A 17,500-nucleotide genomic window follows, 5' to 3' on the forward strand; every position below is an offset into this window, starting at 1 on the left:
TGCGCAAAGGGGCACCAGAGTTTGACAGAGGTGCAAGGAATGAGAAAAGAACTTTGGGAAGCAAATCACATGATGTAGATTAATTTTTTTAATTGAACCTGTTTTGAGATCATTATCCCATGTCGTTGAAGATAAGAAAGGGTCCCCTGCAAGGACTACTGACAGTTGTAACAACTGAACTGCATGTGGTGATGGATGAAGCGTTTGCTTCAGCGGTATCGGGTGCGGCCTGGGTCATGTTTAATTCTGGACGCCTGCGCAATTTTCCCTTTCGTAAACAAGCGATGCCATTTGGACGAAACTAATACTTAATCTAGGGCTAGATTAGCCGCGTATGTCACTTAGAATTAAAAAAAAAAAGTAACTGGGAAAAACCTTAGAAGAAAATTAGAAAAAGTTGTTCGAACGTTGTCGAACTCGGCTCAACGGCTTCAAAGGTATCTGATGTTATTTTAACACTTTAATCTCGATTTCTTACCAAAGGTATCATTAGGAAACACTGCATTAGCAATATCAATGTGCCCCTTTAGTACCCTTGTGTAGCAATCCTGCAAAGAAAGAAAATCCACTGTGAACTTTTATTTCACCACGGATGCTCTTATTTTAACATTGCCAATAATCATGGTTGAAAAGTATGGCTGACAGCAACCTGAGAAATTTCAGGTAGTGTTGGTCAAGACCCTGTCGCTGAAATACTTAGGTCACATAGCCTGCGTCGTAAACGTTTTCGTGGGGTTAAGGGGGAGAGAGAAAAACAGTTAAGGTTGGAGGGGAGGATACAACAACTGAGAAGGCCTTCGCCCTCCCTTCGCTTTGGCCCCACTTATCGCTCCAATCCAGACAAGGAGGCAGTCGAATGACCGCAGAGCGTATCGATCTAAAGCTGTGTTTCCATTAAAGCCGAAACATGATCAGAGTAAACATGTTTCGTCTAAACATGTTTGTTATTGCACTGTTCACATCAGATGTCGTTTTCAAACACGTTTCATGTATGGCTGTATAATTTTATTTATGCTGTTTCATGGTTTCAGGTTGTGAATTTGGGTTTTGCCTTGCGATGTTTTACGCTTGTAACCGTTGTCATTAAGTTTTAGGCAATGTTCTTCCAAATATCATGCGTTCTACCCATCGCCCATAATTGCTGTTGTATTTTTAGTCGGCCCATTTTTCAACTAGACTTTTGGCCTAATTTCGGTTCTTTGGGCACTCGCCTCCTCTCCGCATCCATCCGCCATTTTTTGAACGTGTTTGGTCTGATCACGACTGAAACTACCTCGCGAGGTTGTTTCAACCAGGACTCACGCAGTGCACTGTCTGATGTGAACACTTTTCATAACGAAACATGTTTCATTCGTGATCAGTCTGACTAATCGTGTTCCGGTCTAGTGTGAACACAGTATAAGTTTAGATGTTACAATGTTATATCTACTGACCTTCTGATGTTTAGTGGGCTGTCCAAAATGAACAGTGCGCGTCGTATCTGTGGTACCGTCCCTACATGGTACACGAAACAATTTCAGTATATAGAAAGAAGAAGTGGATTTTACTATCGCGGATGAAATGTTGATGCGTTTATTAATCTCAAGCGATATTGAATCTTCCTGCATCACTCGAAGAGAGAGTATGAAGGGCGTCATTTTGGACGGCTCGGGATCGTGGGTTAAATTATTCTTCATACGGTTCTCGTTTCTGATGTGACCACGCGGTACCCGAAACTGCTCGTGTTATTCAATTAAGTATAAACTCGACTCCATATTTAACATACTTGTAAGAGCAGGTTTATAATGTCTGTCGATTACTCAATTGCAATTGCTAGGCTTAGTGATTGGTTTAAAAACCTCAGTTTCATTTATCAACTAGTATAGTCAATATAATATATAGTTTTCAGATTTGTATGAGAGTGCCATTTTTGGAACCCAGTAGTAGTTATAATTTTTTATTTGAAAGTCACACTGCAACTCAATTTATCTTTAACAATTATTCTACGAGGGCGCGCTGGATATGAAATGATATATATAACCAACGAGGCGCGTAGCGCCGAGTTGGTTATGATCATTTCATATCCAGCAAGCCCGAGTAGAATAATTGTTTTATTAAAAACCCCAACATCACAACTCTTTTATGTTGAATTTATTTGGCCATTTTTTCTCGGAGCCGCAAAACTGTGTATTTGCTGCTGTGTTCATTGACCATATTTGGTAGTGCAGGTATATGAGCTGATAACCTGTGTCCGGCGAGCCAATGAAAATGCTGGAAATGTGATATCCGTAGTTCAGTTTTTAATAATCTAAGTTATCAATAACACATTAGCAATAGAAATGTAAGGAACCCTTGCACACTTTGTATCTCGAACAACAATGTAAATGTCAGCGTGTTTTGCAATAATATTGAAAGTACTGCTATGATTTTTGAACGGTAGTAATTTTAAGGGCCCACAGACGGATTTTTCGCGCGTTGCTAAGGAAGTGAAATGGTACTTCCGGTAACTGACGTCATCATATCATGAGCTGACAAGAAAACCCACTCACAAGCAAAAGTCACCGCACAACCTGTTGTTTCCATTGAAGGTTTTTCCTCGCCCTTCCTCGCGCTCGTTCTCAGATCAACTGCGCATGCGTAAACGAACTGACTTCCGGTTTGAGAAAAAGCTAAATTTCCGGCAGTTTTAAATTGAATTATTATTTTTTTTGCATGGCACGTTTCATCCCCAAATGCAGAATATAGCTAAGCATTGAAAAGGTTATGGGTACTTCAGTATCGTTTATGTTTTTAAAAAGAACATTTTTCAAAATAAAAAGAAAACCATGCTTGGCTGAATGCAAAAACGAATTCAAATTATCAAACCATCGATTAAATACCCAAATTGCGTAGCACGGAGACAAATTTAGAGTTTTCTTTTATTGGTCACGTGACCATGAGCGTGGTATGATGACGTCATAGTTAGGGTCATTGGCTTACAAAAGTTGGAAACTGACCAAAATAATGCCAAATTCTCTCAAATTACTTAACCATTACATCCTTAGCAACGCACCCCAAAAAATACGTCAGTGGGCCCTTAACAGGAAAATGCAAAAATTAAGTGGGATGAAATCAATGCCATGCACAAAATCTCCAAAGCGTTTTCACTGTCAAACATGTCTTGAGGAATCAAACTCTCTTGCATGACACATGAAAGTTGTTTCACTTGCAGAATTTTTCTTTTGCAAGATACAACCATGAATTATATGTCTGATAACATGGGTGACAAATTACTTCTTATTTTGAAGGGGAAAGTTTCGAAAGAAACTGTGGTGCTGCGTCGGTGGGGAAGTCGTATACAAAAATTTGGTTTTATCAACGGAGTGGATAATGTAAATTGGCCACCGTACAGAGATTCTAAAAGCTGACGTTTCAAGCGTTAGCCCTTCGTCTGACAAAGGGCTAACGCTCGAAACGTCAGCTTTTAGAATCTCTGTACGGTGGTCAATTTACATTATCAACTCTGTTGATAAAACCAAATTTTTGTATACTCCTTGTTTTGGCTTGAAATTTTCGCGTTAATTTATAATTTCACTTTTCATATAGTGCCAAAATGGCGTCTAGGTTTGAAAATTAAGGAGGAATTTGTCACCCATGTTATAAATAGCTAATCAAATGGTGTACCCTTGAAATAAGGGAATAATTTCACTTACGTTTTGTCCAAAATCAAATAATCTCCCTCACCTAAAAGCTCGGGAAATTATTTGAATTTGGACAAAACGCGCATGAAATTATTCCCTAATTTCACTCTTCTCTATTTGATTACCCAAACTAATTGATCGTTTAATTGTGTACCTTACAGACAATATTACTTCCTCTGAAAATCAAATTAAATTGTTCACAACTCAACGGTCACAAAACGATAAACAAACTGCTCTGCTCGGTAATGGTACGCGGGCAGAAATTGACAACAGCGGCCGATAAGAACACGTTGGCTGGTTCTGCCTTGCGTACGGTGAGAGCTACTAAAATTTAAATTGACCAATCAGAATTCAGAGAGCGGGAAAAACTGTGCCATCCGACGTCACGTCAATTGTTCAAAATTAAAGGGCCAGAAAACCATTTAAAAGATTTTGTGGCAACTGTTTTGTCAACAAAGTAAGGCGCCAAAACTGGGTTGCCAGCTAGGGGCGATTCAATCGTCAGCTGTTGTGCTTTTTTCTAAGTAACTTGAGACGAATTTATTATTTTTCAAGAAAGTGTAAAAAGTCGTCAAAATTGTATTGATAATGTATTTCTCTGTATTAACGTCACGAAAAGGGACTTTGATGGCGTCCTTTCCACAGGGTAGATCGACAGCAACGTCGTTTAAGCACAGAAATGCACCATTTCCGGTGAAAGGGCAAATGATTGACAGGATAGCACAGTTTTGACTACCACGTGCACTGCGGGCGCGGGTTCCGTATGCAAGGTGGCTCGAAAATAACTATTTAAGAACATTCAAAGCAAGTGTACACAACACAATGGTCAGAGAAACCGTCAAAAATGTGTTTTCACTCACTTCCGAACACAGGATCGTAAATATCGACAAGGGAGGCAGAGAAGAGAGACCCTGTAAACGAGGTTAAATATCCACATGAACGATGCCGCTCGCTGCATGCCAGTTTGTCTAATGACGTCACCCATCAAAATACGCGCTTTCATCGGTTCTTGAAGTCACATGATAAGGGGCCTTTGTTCCCTTATCTTATCTTACATTACAGTTTCTCTTGAGCACTCGAAATTTTTTCTGCGTACACAACACTCTCGCGCTTCGGCTATATTAATCAAGGCTACCGCCTCGTCACATGTCCTTGCGACTTCGCTCGGCTGACTCCTTGCCAATTGAGAAGGAAAGCCAATCGCGACTTGCACGCGTGATTTTTCCGCGCTTTGAGCAAGTCACATTGAATTGCTACGAATTGCGCTGTTTTCACCTGCTGTGATTGGTCGAAGTTATTACTTGGGTATTTGCTTTACGACAGCGGACACTCAATTGAAAACCGCTCTATTGGTTATATTTCAATCAGTTGTGTCTTACTGTTAATGCAGTAACTGCTTATCATAAACCAGCCCTTAAAATTAGTAACCAAGGAAACCTTACAGGTATTGACCTCCTGAATCCAGCAGAAAAATGCCATTTTTGTTTATCGTAGCGTCTGTAAATTTATTTGCCCTGTGGAAAAAAAAAAAAGTAGAATGCAATGACTCAAGGCCGAGTCAATTCATCTGTAGTTTCAAAGTCTAAATAAAGCTAGGCAGAGAGGTGTAAAACAAGATGAAAACTGGTAAGAAAGGTGAAAAGAGTATTAAAGACCTCCATAATAACCGAACCATGAATTATTTACCATAGAAGAACTGATTTTTGCAGTTTTTTACCATGAGGAGTCAGACTGGCGCAGTGGTCGTAAAGCAAGCCTCCCACCTCTTCTATTGTATGTGGGCTGAGTTACAGTCGAGCGATTCTGGTCAGTCCTGGTTTCCTCCCCCGCCCTCATCAAAATCTACTCACAACTAATAGGCCAAATTCGTATTCTCAATATTCTTGGTTTTCACATGACGTCACGACCGCCATGTTGGTGCCCCTAAACAAAGAAAAGGCGGCCATGTTGGTGCCCCGACCAAATCCTCCGGGAATATAACTCTATTATTATGCAAACGCTTCCTTTTGTTTTCGTTGAAAAACATGGCTGTTGATCACGTGAGTGAAAACCAATAATTGGGCTGGAACTAGCTTCCAATGGAGGCTAACGCGGTGGAATATATTATTTGAGAAGATTTCCCCGCATTATCCTCTTTTGCAAGCTACAGTAGTTCCTGGTCTGTTGCATCTGGCTGTGACGCGTTTGGTTTACTGCCTTTGCCAATTTAGCTTTTTTTCTTAATGAATTAATCGTATATAATTATTTGAAGTTCGGGTTACAAACGAAAGGGGAGATGTGATCCTCGCAATTATATGAACAATAAGGTATCAATGTACTCCAAATGACGCTTCGTAGGCCGACGTTTGACGCAAACCCAATAAGGTATATATTTTCTGAAAGCTTAAAAATTGTTTATTACGAAGTGTTATTCAATTAAATAAAAAAAAAAAAAAATCAATGTTTTTCGAATATGATAGCGCCCGATTTCCAAAAGTACCAAAGTTCACCAATCAAGTAAGGGAACGCAATAAATGCCGCTATGTCTTCTTGGCACGTTTTTGTATAAAAAACTGCGTCGCGGAATTTTGATTTTTTGCCTCGTTCAATAGTTATGACTACTTTAGTGCGGGAATGCGTGTTTGATCGACGCTAAAGTTTTAACGAGATATATTGGAAAACGTTGATTTTTTTTCATTTAATAGGCCACTTTCAAAAATACCATAATACTCTTTGTTTGCCCTCCAAGATTTTGCATAAGCATCGTGTACAGTTTTCTTGGGACTTACAATGGTCCCAAATAGAAATAAAAACAATGCTTATGCAAAATTTTGGAGGGCAAGCAAAGAGTATTATAGTATTTTTTAAAGTGATCTATTGAATAACACTTCGTAATCTACAATTCCTAAGCTTTCAGAAAATGTATACTTTATTGGGATTTCTGTCAAACGTCAGCCCACGAAGCGGCGCCAACAAATGACATGAAAGAAATGTATATATATTGGAAGTGCAGGCTATAGGCGAATGCGAGAAATAATCATCGCAGATATCCTTGTGGGCAATTTAAGCAATTGTCTCGTTTATACAACAGAAAAACTCAGGTAGCTTTGACAGGATCGGGATTCGAACCCATGACCTCTGTCAGGATGCCGGTGCAATGCTCTACCAGTGAGCTGTGAAGCCACTCGGTTGGGAGAAGGTCAATTTGTCTGATTTGTTGGCCTGTGTGTTAGATTAGTGGACAAAGTATTGATGGAAGGGGAAACTGAGATCGCATCTAATCAAAGTCGTTGACATCGCCTGTTAAGATCAATGCTACAATCAGATATTTATTGGGTGCTGAAATAAGAATCTCTTTTGTTCGAACACCCCCTACACAAACGAAAAACACACCGATAGAGCTCTTTTTTATTCACTAAGTCTCTGAAAATAACGATTCTGGATTCGCACCTTAAGTTTGCGTTACACAGACTGAACAGTATGAACAGAACGTACTTGTAATGAATAATTGCGCTATTTGGTCCAAAGCCAGAAATTGTCGCAAAGCTTGGACTCATGAAGTTTTCCTGCTGCCTGCAAAAATTAAGTAAAATAAATTAATAAGGCTTTAAAACCATTGCTTAACGAGTTCAATGCGTTTGAGGCACACTTTGCTGTTATTCCTTTCTCCTCGTGTTTGTCAACTTTGAATTTTTCTCTCCACATGGGAGCCTGTCTGGTGAGAGTTTGTTATGCGGATTATTGGTCTTAACGGACTATCCTCTTTAGTCTATGTTAGTTTAAGACGCCCTTCTTAAGAAAGTTATTCCGAGTTCGTCGCAGATGTATTGAGCGATTCTTGCATACGGCACGCATAACTGGTAAGAATCAGCAAGCAAATAGGTTGCCATACTTCCCACAACGATATGAATTTGGAAAGTCCAAACAGTTATATAGGTCATTAAACGCCGAAAAATAAAGGATGAATAAAACTGTCTATTTTGAAAGAAGTTTAAAAAGGTGCTAGTCTAGTAAATCCATATAGCCGTCCCCTTTGAATAATATTTTCACTTTATCTTTGTTTTAATTCGACTAGGGTGTCAGTTATGCATTATTTGTTGGATGTCCGCTTACGTTCTAAAATGTAAAAGCTGTGTTTCCACTATTAATTCTGTAAGCTGCGTAGACTTCTGTGAAATCTGAAGTACAAGGAACAAATTGAGTCAACATACTCCACTCGATACTTAATATCACTCTCACATATTTACTACAAACGTTTGGAATTAAAATTGTTGAGTTTGTGTCAACAAGACGAGACGAGGGACTGTTCACCGGATTCTTCAAGTCAGGTGATTGGTTGCAATAAGCATAGGAATTGTTTCCTGTTTTTCTTGGGACTTACAATGGTCCCAAGAGAAAACCAAAACAATGCGCATTGAAAATTTGAGGGGGGGGGGGGGGCAAACAAAGAGTATTATGGTGTTTTCCGCTTCGGCCAATAGAGCTATATCCTACACCAGTCCTACGAAATTATAGAGGTTGTGAAGACTACTCTACCCAGAAGAACTTTGCCATTTCATTTACCCCCCTCCCCCCTCCCCTCCATCTTAATCAACAGTTCCTTCATTCATTCATCACCCGAACAGAGAAAAATAGAGATGGATACTAAGTTTAAAAATCCGATAAGTCCTAAGCGCGCTGCTCTAAGGTCTCGCCCTGTCCTTGCAAAATGATACATAATCCGCGTTGCCATGAACGTGACCGAAGACGAAGGAATCGCTCGCGTGAATTACTGTGAATCAGTCAGGAAAGGAAAACGAAAATCTGCAATCATTCTATACCCGTTCTCTAGCCAAAGGCCTCTCATAACTGAACTCATTAAATAAATATAATTAATTAATCGAAGTATACCTCATGCTCTATCCAAGCAAAGAACTCGCACATCGCCACGCTGTCCTTCAACTACAAAACCGAGAAACAAGAAAGCAACTGACTCTCGTGAAATTATCTATGACTCATACATTAACTGATGTAGATGTTCTTGTTTATAAAAATCAAGCTACAATCCCGGAAAAAATTGTTGAGACACCTTTTAATTCCTTCTCTGTATATAAAAAAAATATTTTCGAGAAGTAAATGTCTTTGTTGCGGATCCCCATCCCCATCACCCGCCAAAAAAAATGTTGAAGAATCGCTCGGTCATTTCCGCTTCCTTTTCAACGACATTGTTTTGGGCGGGGAAGGGGGATGAAGGGATATTGTTGGGCCTTTGTTGCAGTCATTCTCCAAAAGGACGAAACTTGAAAACAGTCACAACCATTTTTGCCCGGGATTGTAACTCACACTCACTCAATTTTAAACAATCTGGAAGAAACAATGGGTCCTAACGATGTCGAATTAGCATGGTGCCATAGCACAGCTTTTCTCCAAAACGGTGAAGATCAGTACTATTTAGGTTGGAACAGATCAAAATTCATTACCAAAGCTCCTTCTCAGCGCGTTTAGGAGAATCGGAGAGTGTTATCAAATGCTTTGAAGACTTTATCATGATATACTTTAACTGATTTGATACTGAGGTGAATCTACTTACATTCGCTTTTTTCATTCCTTTAATTTCTGCTGCGTTCTTCAGTGCTTTCGGCAAAGAAATTGGAGACTCGTTTACCAACATCTTATTCTATGAAAACCAAAGAGATTTAACAGTATATGGATAGTAACAAGATTAGCGAAAGACGTGAGCTGGATGATATCACTGAGAAGGACAAAAGTGGTAAAGAAATCGCGGGATTTAATCAAGGAAGCTCCCGCCAAGAAAGTTAAAGTGCTTAATAGCGGAAGAACATAATAAAGATGACAATGACGTTAATTTTATGATGTAAAGTTGTAAAGGTCCAGCCCCTCAAGCCGTTCAGTTTGCATTTTAATAGAGGCGATCATCGCGAATGGGTGAGTTCATGTTCTGTCTTATACCATGGTAAGGATATCAACAAAACATCACGCAAGGGGCGATTACAAGTTCAGTCTCCCTTGGGGCCTGGTAATCGTTTTAAAACACAATGGTCGTGGACACCATTTCCCTCCTTGTAAAGAATAGTGAAAATTGCAAAGTAAGTGCAGGGACATGCTCAGAGAGGAGCCTAAAATCCCAACTCCACGGCGAATGTGGGTTGAAAGGACTGAACAGACGAATGAACAGACAAATGAACGAGACAGGGTTTGGCAACATGCGTGCACATCCCTTGTACCTTCTGTATTTACATGTTGCCGTTGATGCTGCCAACTGGCAATCTTCAATACACGATATTCCTTGACAGGCTACTCATAACGCGGAAAGAAAGTGAAAGAGCTCGGGACAGCAAATATCGGGAATCCATGATCACTATTAGCTTAAATTGTACTCTTTTTTGAGCAACCCGGATTACTCTGCAATCACAAATGCTAATAAAAGTCTTTTAACCAAGGGACTGCATTTTGTCTATCGTATGAGGGAATTGCCATGTTTGTTATTCGTTTAACGGGGTGTTCATCTACATCTATATCTACATGTTCCAGCACTCGGCAAAGTCCCTTTCTCACTAAATTGTGACTGTTTCTGCGTAAGTGGCCTCATACACCACAAGCCTTTTTAGAGACATCACCGCCAAGCCGGCCACTTCTGCTGGAGAGAACAGGACAGCCACAGGGAACTTATGAACATAGAAGATATTTGTGAGACGGGACCTACGGTTTACAGGCCTTATCCGAGAAGACTTGAAAGTCTAACCATTTGCAGATTAAATTACAAAGGCAGCACTTTCTCCTCAGTTATTTTAAGATCCTGAGTGTTGATCCGGCCGGGGTTCGAATCCGCGACCTCCCGCGTAACAGCCCGACGCTCAACCAACTGAGCCAGCGGTTTAGCGCTTAATGGGGCCAACCAATGAACGCGATATAAACTGAACATAACAAACCGAAAGCCACTGACCTTAGGAATGTTCATTTGTATACCATGACTTGCTGTTGTGGTAATCTAAGACGAATTGAGAATGAAGTAAAGATTTACCCGTAGAATGGGCTGAGGAAAGAGGCTTGGTAAAAAATGAAAATGAATGTTGCAATAGATAGATCGGGACCAGTGTAAGTAAAGAAGACTGAATTAATGTTTAAACTTACCGAAGAAACAATACAATTCGAAATCGCTTTATAAATTAATAATTTTGTTTGACGATTATCCTTACATTATGTGGCATTCGCCGCGGCCTTAAAACTCGAGTGAAACCACGCAATAACTTCATGTATGACTGTATGCAATTCAAAGTAATGCGACTGTACTTTTTCACTGAGTGGAAAGGCTGGACGGTAGGTTTTTTCGCTCGCAGCGCTCGGTTTTTACGCCATGACCAAGAGCCAAATATTTTACAAATATTGCACTCTGCAAAATAATCATCCTTCTCGAAAAGAAGCGCAATGCCGATCATGATCAAACTCACCCATATCTTGGCTTTTTTATCCTGAGCCAGTGTTTCAATCGCAGTAGTTACAGAATCGTAGGATTTCAGCAGAACACATAGTACTCTTTTGTTGGGACACAATTCAACATTCAAATGTTCTTTCACTCGTTTCGTAACCTTATCAAGATCGAGAAACAATCTGAAAATGCACAAAAACTCATTTTTAAACCATTGTACTAAGTATGCTTGTGAAACTTCGTCCTGTTCATCAGATTGTCAGACTAAGAATAGCGTGTTTCTTATTTGATTAAATTAGTATATTAGCTCCATATAAAATTTAAAGTTTGAGATGGGGCTATTATTAGAGCTGGGGAAAGGCCCTCAGTAATTGACAAAATCGTTAAGACTTGAACTTTTTTGTATAATAGTAGGTAATGGAAGAGAATCATCGCCGGTAGCCCCTTTTTAAAAATTCTTACTTTCTTTACGTGGAAGGGAGGACGCCCATAAGGGTCTAAGGAGGGCGGCTAATCGAAGAGTGTGTGCGAAGGGGCTGGCGATGAAAATCGCACAAACTGGTTAAAATGATGAACAATACCGGTATTAAGGCACAAAACAACTCACGTTGCATCCTCATTTGTTATAACGGTGTAAGAGAAGAAAACGGGCGAGTACTTGATATCAAATCCACGAAGATTGAACAACCCTGCGACAAAGATATCAAGAAAAATTTGTGTCCGAGGTCTTGTACCCACAGGGGAGCTTTGCGTTGTCCACTTAGCACATTATTTTGCGAAGTGCCTGGTCAAATCAGACATGCATAATAACTTCTTACTAAGCGAGCGCGAGGGCTATACTGGGGAATATTGGCCCGAGGTCGTGGCAGTACACAGCGCTCGTATAAAAAGGACCGAGGGCCAATATTCCCCAGTATGGCTTGAGCTAGCTCGGTTAGTAAGTAGTTTATTATATGGCTTTTTAATTACCTTTTGCTTTGTTTTTGCAAGCCCGTAATTGGCCCGTGGGCATTACGGGAGAATAATGCCCTACAATTCAGTCACAATTAGCCAATCAGAGCGCGCGGTATATCGGCTACAAACACAAGCCATATAATAAAGTTAACTTAATCTGAGATGGCGATCACTCATACTAGCGGAATTAGTTGTTCACTTCTAGTCACTGGCTCCTGACAAACATTAACTGTTATTTCTCATAAATATTTGAATTCCCGTATCTGTGTGTAGCAATCAGGGCATTGAAAGTCTTTCTTACAGTTTTCACTATCCTGGTTATCTATCACCAGGAGCTCATTAAGAGGAGCCTCTATCTCCCATACTTGGCCTCGGAGTCAACCCTTTCCCGAGTAGATTTATTTATAGAACACCTCCCTTGGGAGATTCAGCACGCTCACTGTTGTAAAAGCCAATCTCCCTTGGGACATTCAGCACGCCCACTGTTGTAAAAGCCAATCAAAACAGAGCTATCTCAGCGTCAAGGGAATTATGATACTTTTCGCGGGAAAAACCTGTTCCTAAAAATAAATTTACTCGGGAAAGGGTTGACTCAAGGAATTAGAGGAGATAGAGGCTCCTCTTGATGAGCTCCTGCTATCACCTATTTCGGCATACCACAATTATATTTTTGTCTACAATTTATTGGTATCACTCAACTTGTGGACTGATACAAATCCTGCATTTTGATTGGCTACGCTACTAGAGGACTATTAGTATTAGTCCTCTAGTAGCGAAAAGCGTGTCGTTGCGCCCTCAAGGGCCAAGGGTCAATAGCCCATTCTGTTTCGCCTCATGGGTTATTGACACACGTAGCCCTTACAGGCTACGGGTCTAATTGTTAAATAATAGAGACCTTTTTTAGATCTGAGGACGAGGACGACTGCGACTACGAGTTTTCCATTCTGAGCATGCACACTTCAAAAAATGTCGGCCTCGTCGGCCTCTAAACCTTATGCGCATGCTCAGAACGGAAACCTGGTACTCGTAGTCGTCCTTTTCCTCCGATCTAAAGGTCCCTAAATACTTGTAAAAGCTGGATGACGTTTTTTTCTCCACCGCTTAATTAACGAGTTGATCATTTAGTTTGATTGTGCTATTATGGGCCTTAAAACAGCAAGGGAGCATTTAGAACAGAGGCATTATAACCTTACACCAACCCTTTCAGCCCTCCATTGACGAGTAAAATTGGCTATTGTAAACATTAAGGCAGAACTACAGGGTATCTGTCTTATGTCTTAGCACTAGCGGCTTACATGCTATTTCATCTAGCTTTTGAAGAACAACTGCGGTGGCAGATTTTTCTCTCATCACCTCTCGTAACGCCAAGACTTTATCTTGCCATTTTCTGCCTAAAATTGGAAAATAGATTTTTGCTAATTGAGTAACAAATAACTGAATTTGTCAGTGTTTCTTTGATGACGCAATATGCGTAGAGCGATTTTACCGGTGATACAGGAGTCACCCTGTCTCTTGGTTTATCTTCTTGCAACTTGAAGCCCGTGAGGCTGGCGTAAGGTAAACAAATTGATGCGTGTCGCCGCGCTTTAAAATTGCACCACTTCTTCACTGCGGCGATGTTAGACTGGCTTCATTTTTACCAAAATGTGGACATTAGAATGAGGTAGTCAAATTGCAGAAAAATCATTCACCTGAGTAAATGACATCGAGGACTATTAATTTCCTCATAGGGGGCTTATGTCGGTTCTCCTTCCATATATGGTCAATGAGATTCTGTTGGATGGGAATCAGCTCTATGCCGTATTTCTTGAGATCCTTATGATATAAGACAAAAACGTTTTACTTCCACATAAATATTTGAAGTGACAAAATAGTAAGAAATGGGCGATCATACCTTGTACATGCGATCCCATTCACCTACGAGAAGAAAAAATAAATATTTTTCAAGAGCTGTTCTGCGCTCTTGTCAGGGGCATCCAACGAGAATATAGTTCAAAACCATTTAAACATAGCATTGTTAAACGTATCTTGGAATTTAAAAGGTAGATATAAGCATATTTTTATCCCCTAAAAATTTTTCATCTGTTCAGATTTCCTAGCTGAAAGTCTAGTGATCCGAAAATTATAGGGATCAAAACTTACCTTTGCAAAAATTTCAGCCAGAAAAAAGGCTCCCGAAAATTCTAGGTGAGCTTGTTAGGGTAAAAATCCGTTAAAAATGGGCAATTATACCATTTTTTAAATGTTCGAAAATCCTACAACAAATGTTCCGAAAACTCTATGTCTCAAATCGCCTTCAGAACATATATTTTCCGAAAATTGACGTCGTGGGTGCCCCAGTCTTCTTAGTATACATATAGAAACGGTTGACTTTGGAGTGTAACAATATTATGCTTTTGAATTTAACTTATATATACACAGTTCTCGCTTTGAATCCGAGCTGGTTTCCAGTGGAGGAATTTTGTTCAAAGTTACTTGTACGATGTTCCAATGAGAACAGGAAAATTGTCACATTACAGCTATGCACAACCGATGAGAGAACTGCAGCCTCTGGACAGTGGAAGTACAAACAGTGAAGATGGCTGCGACAGCGAAAGTGAAATAGAACTCATTAAATATTTTTCTGGAGTAAAAATAACTGTGGAGTAAATGTTGTAGGTAAACTAGTGTCAAAGAAGTTCCGAGTTTCCTTGTAAACCATGGAACTGGAACTGTGATCAGTGATTTCAGTATTTTTGTCAAGAAGTCATTGTAGCTGTTATCTGCGTGAACTCGGACATTCCTGATGTCCTTAATCGTCAAATGAAAAACCGGCAAAGAACTTGAAAGAAATACAGAAGAGATGTCAGCTAGATTATTATTAACGATGAAATGATATATGAATTGGATCATATATGAACTGCGGATATGAAATCAAGTGAAGCTATGATCCTCGCAGTTGTAAACGCAATTTTTGCAATTGCGTAAAGAAGCCTGAAAAATTCAGGACTTCAACTTTGGTGGCTTCATAGCTCAGTTGGTTAGAGCGTCGCACCGGTATCGCGAGGTCACGGGTTCAAACACCGTTGAAGTCCTGAATTTTTCAGGCTTCTTTACGCAATTGCAAAAATTAGCGTGTGGCTTCTATGATGCCACAAAGCGTCATGTTATGAATCGAACTTATCCAAGGGTTGTTAATCGGGGCAAGGTTCATCCTTCTTATTCCACATTGAAAAGACAGTTCACAGTTTATGCCGACGGCGAAACCCACTGCTAATAACTTTCACCGGCAGTGTCGACGGTAATCTGCAGACATGGACGAGGAGACGTATACGCGAGGTATGATAAGTAAGTCAGTTGACCGTAGATAAGAGTTAATTTACAAAATACCCTTGGTTCTTTAGTTACGTTTACATGGAACCCTTTCTACTCACATATAGAGAAAAGAAAAGGGTCCACTCCAACCTTGGAGCCTCTTGAGAGGTTCTGAAATGAAATAATGATTAATGATCATTGCAGTGAATTAAGGAACTATGAAACCTGTACATATATCCGTTCTGGAAATGGACTCGAGCCATGAATATCATCAGTACATGGTTCATATTCACAGATCAAAGATATTATACACAACTGACCAGCAACCAGTTAGTGGAGCATTGTGCAGCACAATCGCAAAGTCATGGGCTGGTGTCGACTTCAAGTGGGGCTTTTCTCATGTAAAATTCATTTAGATTCAGTGAATCTAAAGCCTGACACTGTGAATACTGACGAGAGTGCACTTCTGTCCATACAAACACGCTTTGCTGTTATCTGCATAAGCTCATGCGTTGCAGAGCATTATTGCGGGATGTATGATTTTCTCGGCTGTACTGAAAGATCATGCTCAACGCTCAATTTTGTACAAAGGAAATTAGCGGAAAACGATCGATAAGTTGATCTTTGGTGGCTCAGAGTAAACTTAACGCTCTCCGTATAAATTTAATTTGTAAGATAAAAATACCCAAACAACGTGTGCACAACGTATCACTGCCGGATCTTGAAAATTTGTTTCCTGTTGTAAGTAAGAACAGAACATAGCAATCGTCTCAGTCTGACCTGAATGACCCATGAAGACTGACTTGGAGTTCCTCTTACACCTGAAGTTATATAAAATATGAAAATCAACCGGACAAAGACTAAAATATAAGTTGAATTGAATTTACAGTATACGATGTGGTAGCACTATGCAGGCTTTGCTTTAACGCCATAAGACTGAGATTGCCACATGACAAATTTTCAACCCCAGTTCCGGGGTGGAAACGAAATAATTGTATCTCGGTTATTCATTAAAAGCTCCATTTTGTTTCGAAGTTATTCATCATTTATTATTGAAATTTAGTTTGATATTAATCTTTCCGTATTCGTTATTCTTTAACGGATGTTCGAATGGTAATTGTTCCTTACTCATTTTCTTTTTAAACCGTTGCTCGTTATTCATTATTCCGCTTCCACCCCCGAAACCCAATACGGTAATGACTTGTTTACAGGAAGCCCCAGGTATTCCGCTGTAAGGGATTTTTCAACAGTGCGATGATTCTGTTCTATTCCACGAAGTCTTTTAAGCCATGTTAAAATGTTAAAATATTTTACAAACCTTACTTAATTCAGCACTTCACTGAATCCTGACTTGACATGTGGTGTATCGTTTTGATACTATGACGTCAGGGAATCATTAAATCACGTTCCTAATAACTTCGGCTTTCCTAATTTCTGTTACTTAGCATATTCGCATATTTAAGTTATATACATTGGGTAGTCAAGTTGTTAAGAAACCTTTCACACTAAAAGGTTTTTGGAAAATATTCTAGCAACATCACTGAATTTGACCTTTTTGATTTGCAGACTTTATTCGTATTATCCGTAAGTGTCGTACCTTCCCTCTGTAATATCCAGTTACAGTCTAGTTCCATGTTAGCTTGAAGGAAATATCGTCCATCAGTCCACAAAGCAGCCTTTCGTACAGTCACAATAGCAGTCCCTGAAACACGACTCTCATTTGCGTTTGATTTATAACAGAAATCAGCTACAGGTTTAGAGACTATATTTATGAAAAACACATATATTTGAATTGCAAAATGATATTTCTTGAAGTTGAAGATCTTCGCATTTAGCAGATGCCTGTGCAGTGCTCCGTCAATTGAGCTTTGAAGCCAACCGGAAGATGGCCCTTTCGAGAGTTCGTAATAAACCCGTACAGGATCCCCGGGTTCAGGCTTTGTTTTCACTTCTGCTAACAAAGCGTGTGCGAAAATGTTCAACCTGAAAAAGAAATCACTCAAGCCACACCAATGGATAATTTTGAGTGACTTCGTTTACAATAGGATAAACGTTCCCGGATTTTTAAATGTTTCGGCGGATTCATCAAATTTGGGGGATTCGGATTCGTGCATGTTTATGTTACAGGCTAAATTTAAATTCAGGTCAAAATGATTATAATTTAATCGACCCCTTTTTCACAATGGAA

General features: G+C 39.7%; 1 protein-coding gene across 5 annotated transcripts in view; it reads right to left on the reverse strand.

Moving 5' to 3' along the window:
• LOC138051986 (xaa-Pro aminopeptidase 1-like) overlaps positions 1 to 17,500 on the reverse strand; it is a 34,636-nt gene that overhangs the window by 7,581 nt on the left and 9,555 nt on the right. For all 5 annotated transcript variants that reach the window (XM_068898330.1, XM_068898332.1, XM_068898333.1 and 2 more), the window contains 16 exons: positions 16,910 to 17,014; positions 16,093 to 16,133; positions 15,432 to 15,483; positions 13,913 to 13,935; positions 13,710 to 13,833; positions 13,314 to 13,409; positions 11,672 to 11,753; positions 11,087 to 11,246; positions 10,582 to 10,626; positions 9,208 to 9,294; positions 8,529 to 8,579; positions 7,752 to 7,816; positions 7,134 to 7,211; positions 5,102 to 5,173; positions 1,434 to 1,494; positions 479 to 548 (listed from right to left, as the gene is read on the reverse strand). In XM_068898330.1, coding sequence (XP_068754431.1) covers positions 479 to 548; positions 1,434 to 1,494; positions 5,102 to 5,173; positions 7,134 to 7,211; positions 7,752 to 7,816; positions 8,529 to 8,579; positions 9,208 to 9,294; positions 10,582 to 10,626; positions 11,087 to 11,246; positions 11,672 to 11,753; positions 13,314 to 13,409; positions 13,710 to 13,833; positions 13,913 to 13,935; positions 15,432 to 15,483; positions 16,093 to 16,133; positions 16,910 to 17,014 — 1,212 coding nt within the window. The remainder of the gene's footprint in view (positions 1 to 478; positions 549 to 1,433; positions 1,495 to 5,101; positions 5,174 to 7,133; positions 7,212 to 7,751; positions 7,817 to 8,528; positions 8,580 to 9,207; positions 9,295 to 10,581; positions 10,627 to 11,086; positions 11,247 to 11,671; positions 11,754 to 13,313; positions 13,410 to 13,709; positions 13,834 to 13,912; positions 13,936 to 15,431; positions 15,484 to 16,092; positions 16,134 to 16,909; positions 17,015 to 17,500) is intronic.

The sequence above is a fragment of the Montipora capricornis genome, chromosome 6, assembly GCF_036669925.1.
Source record: "Montipora capricornis isolate CH-2021 chromosome 6, ASM3666992v2, whole genome shotgun sequence".
NCBI classification, from domain to species: Eukaryota; Metazoa; Cnidaria; class Anthozoa; order Scleractinia; family Acroporidae; genus Montipora; species Montipora capricornis.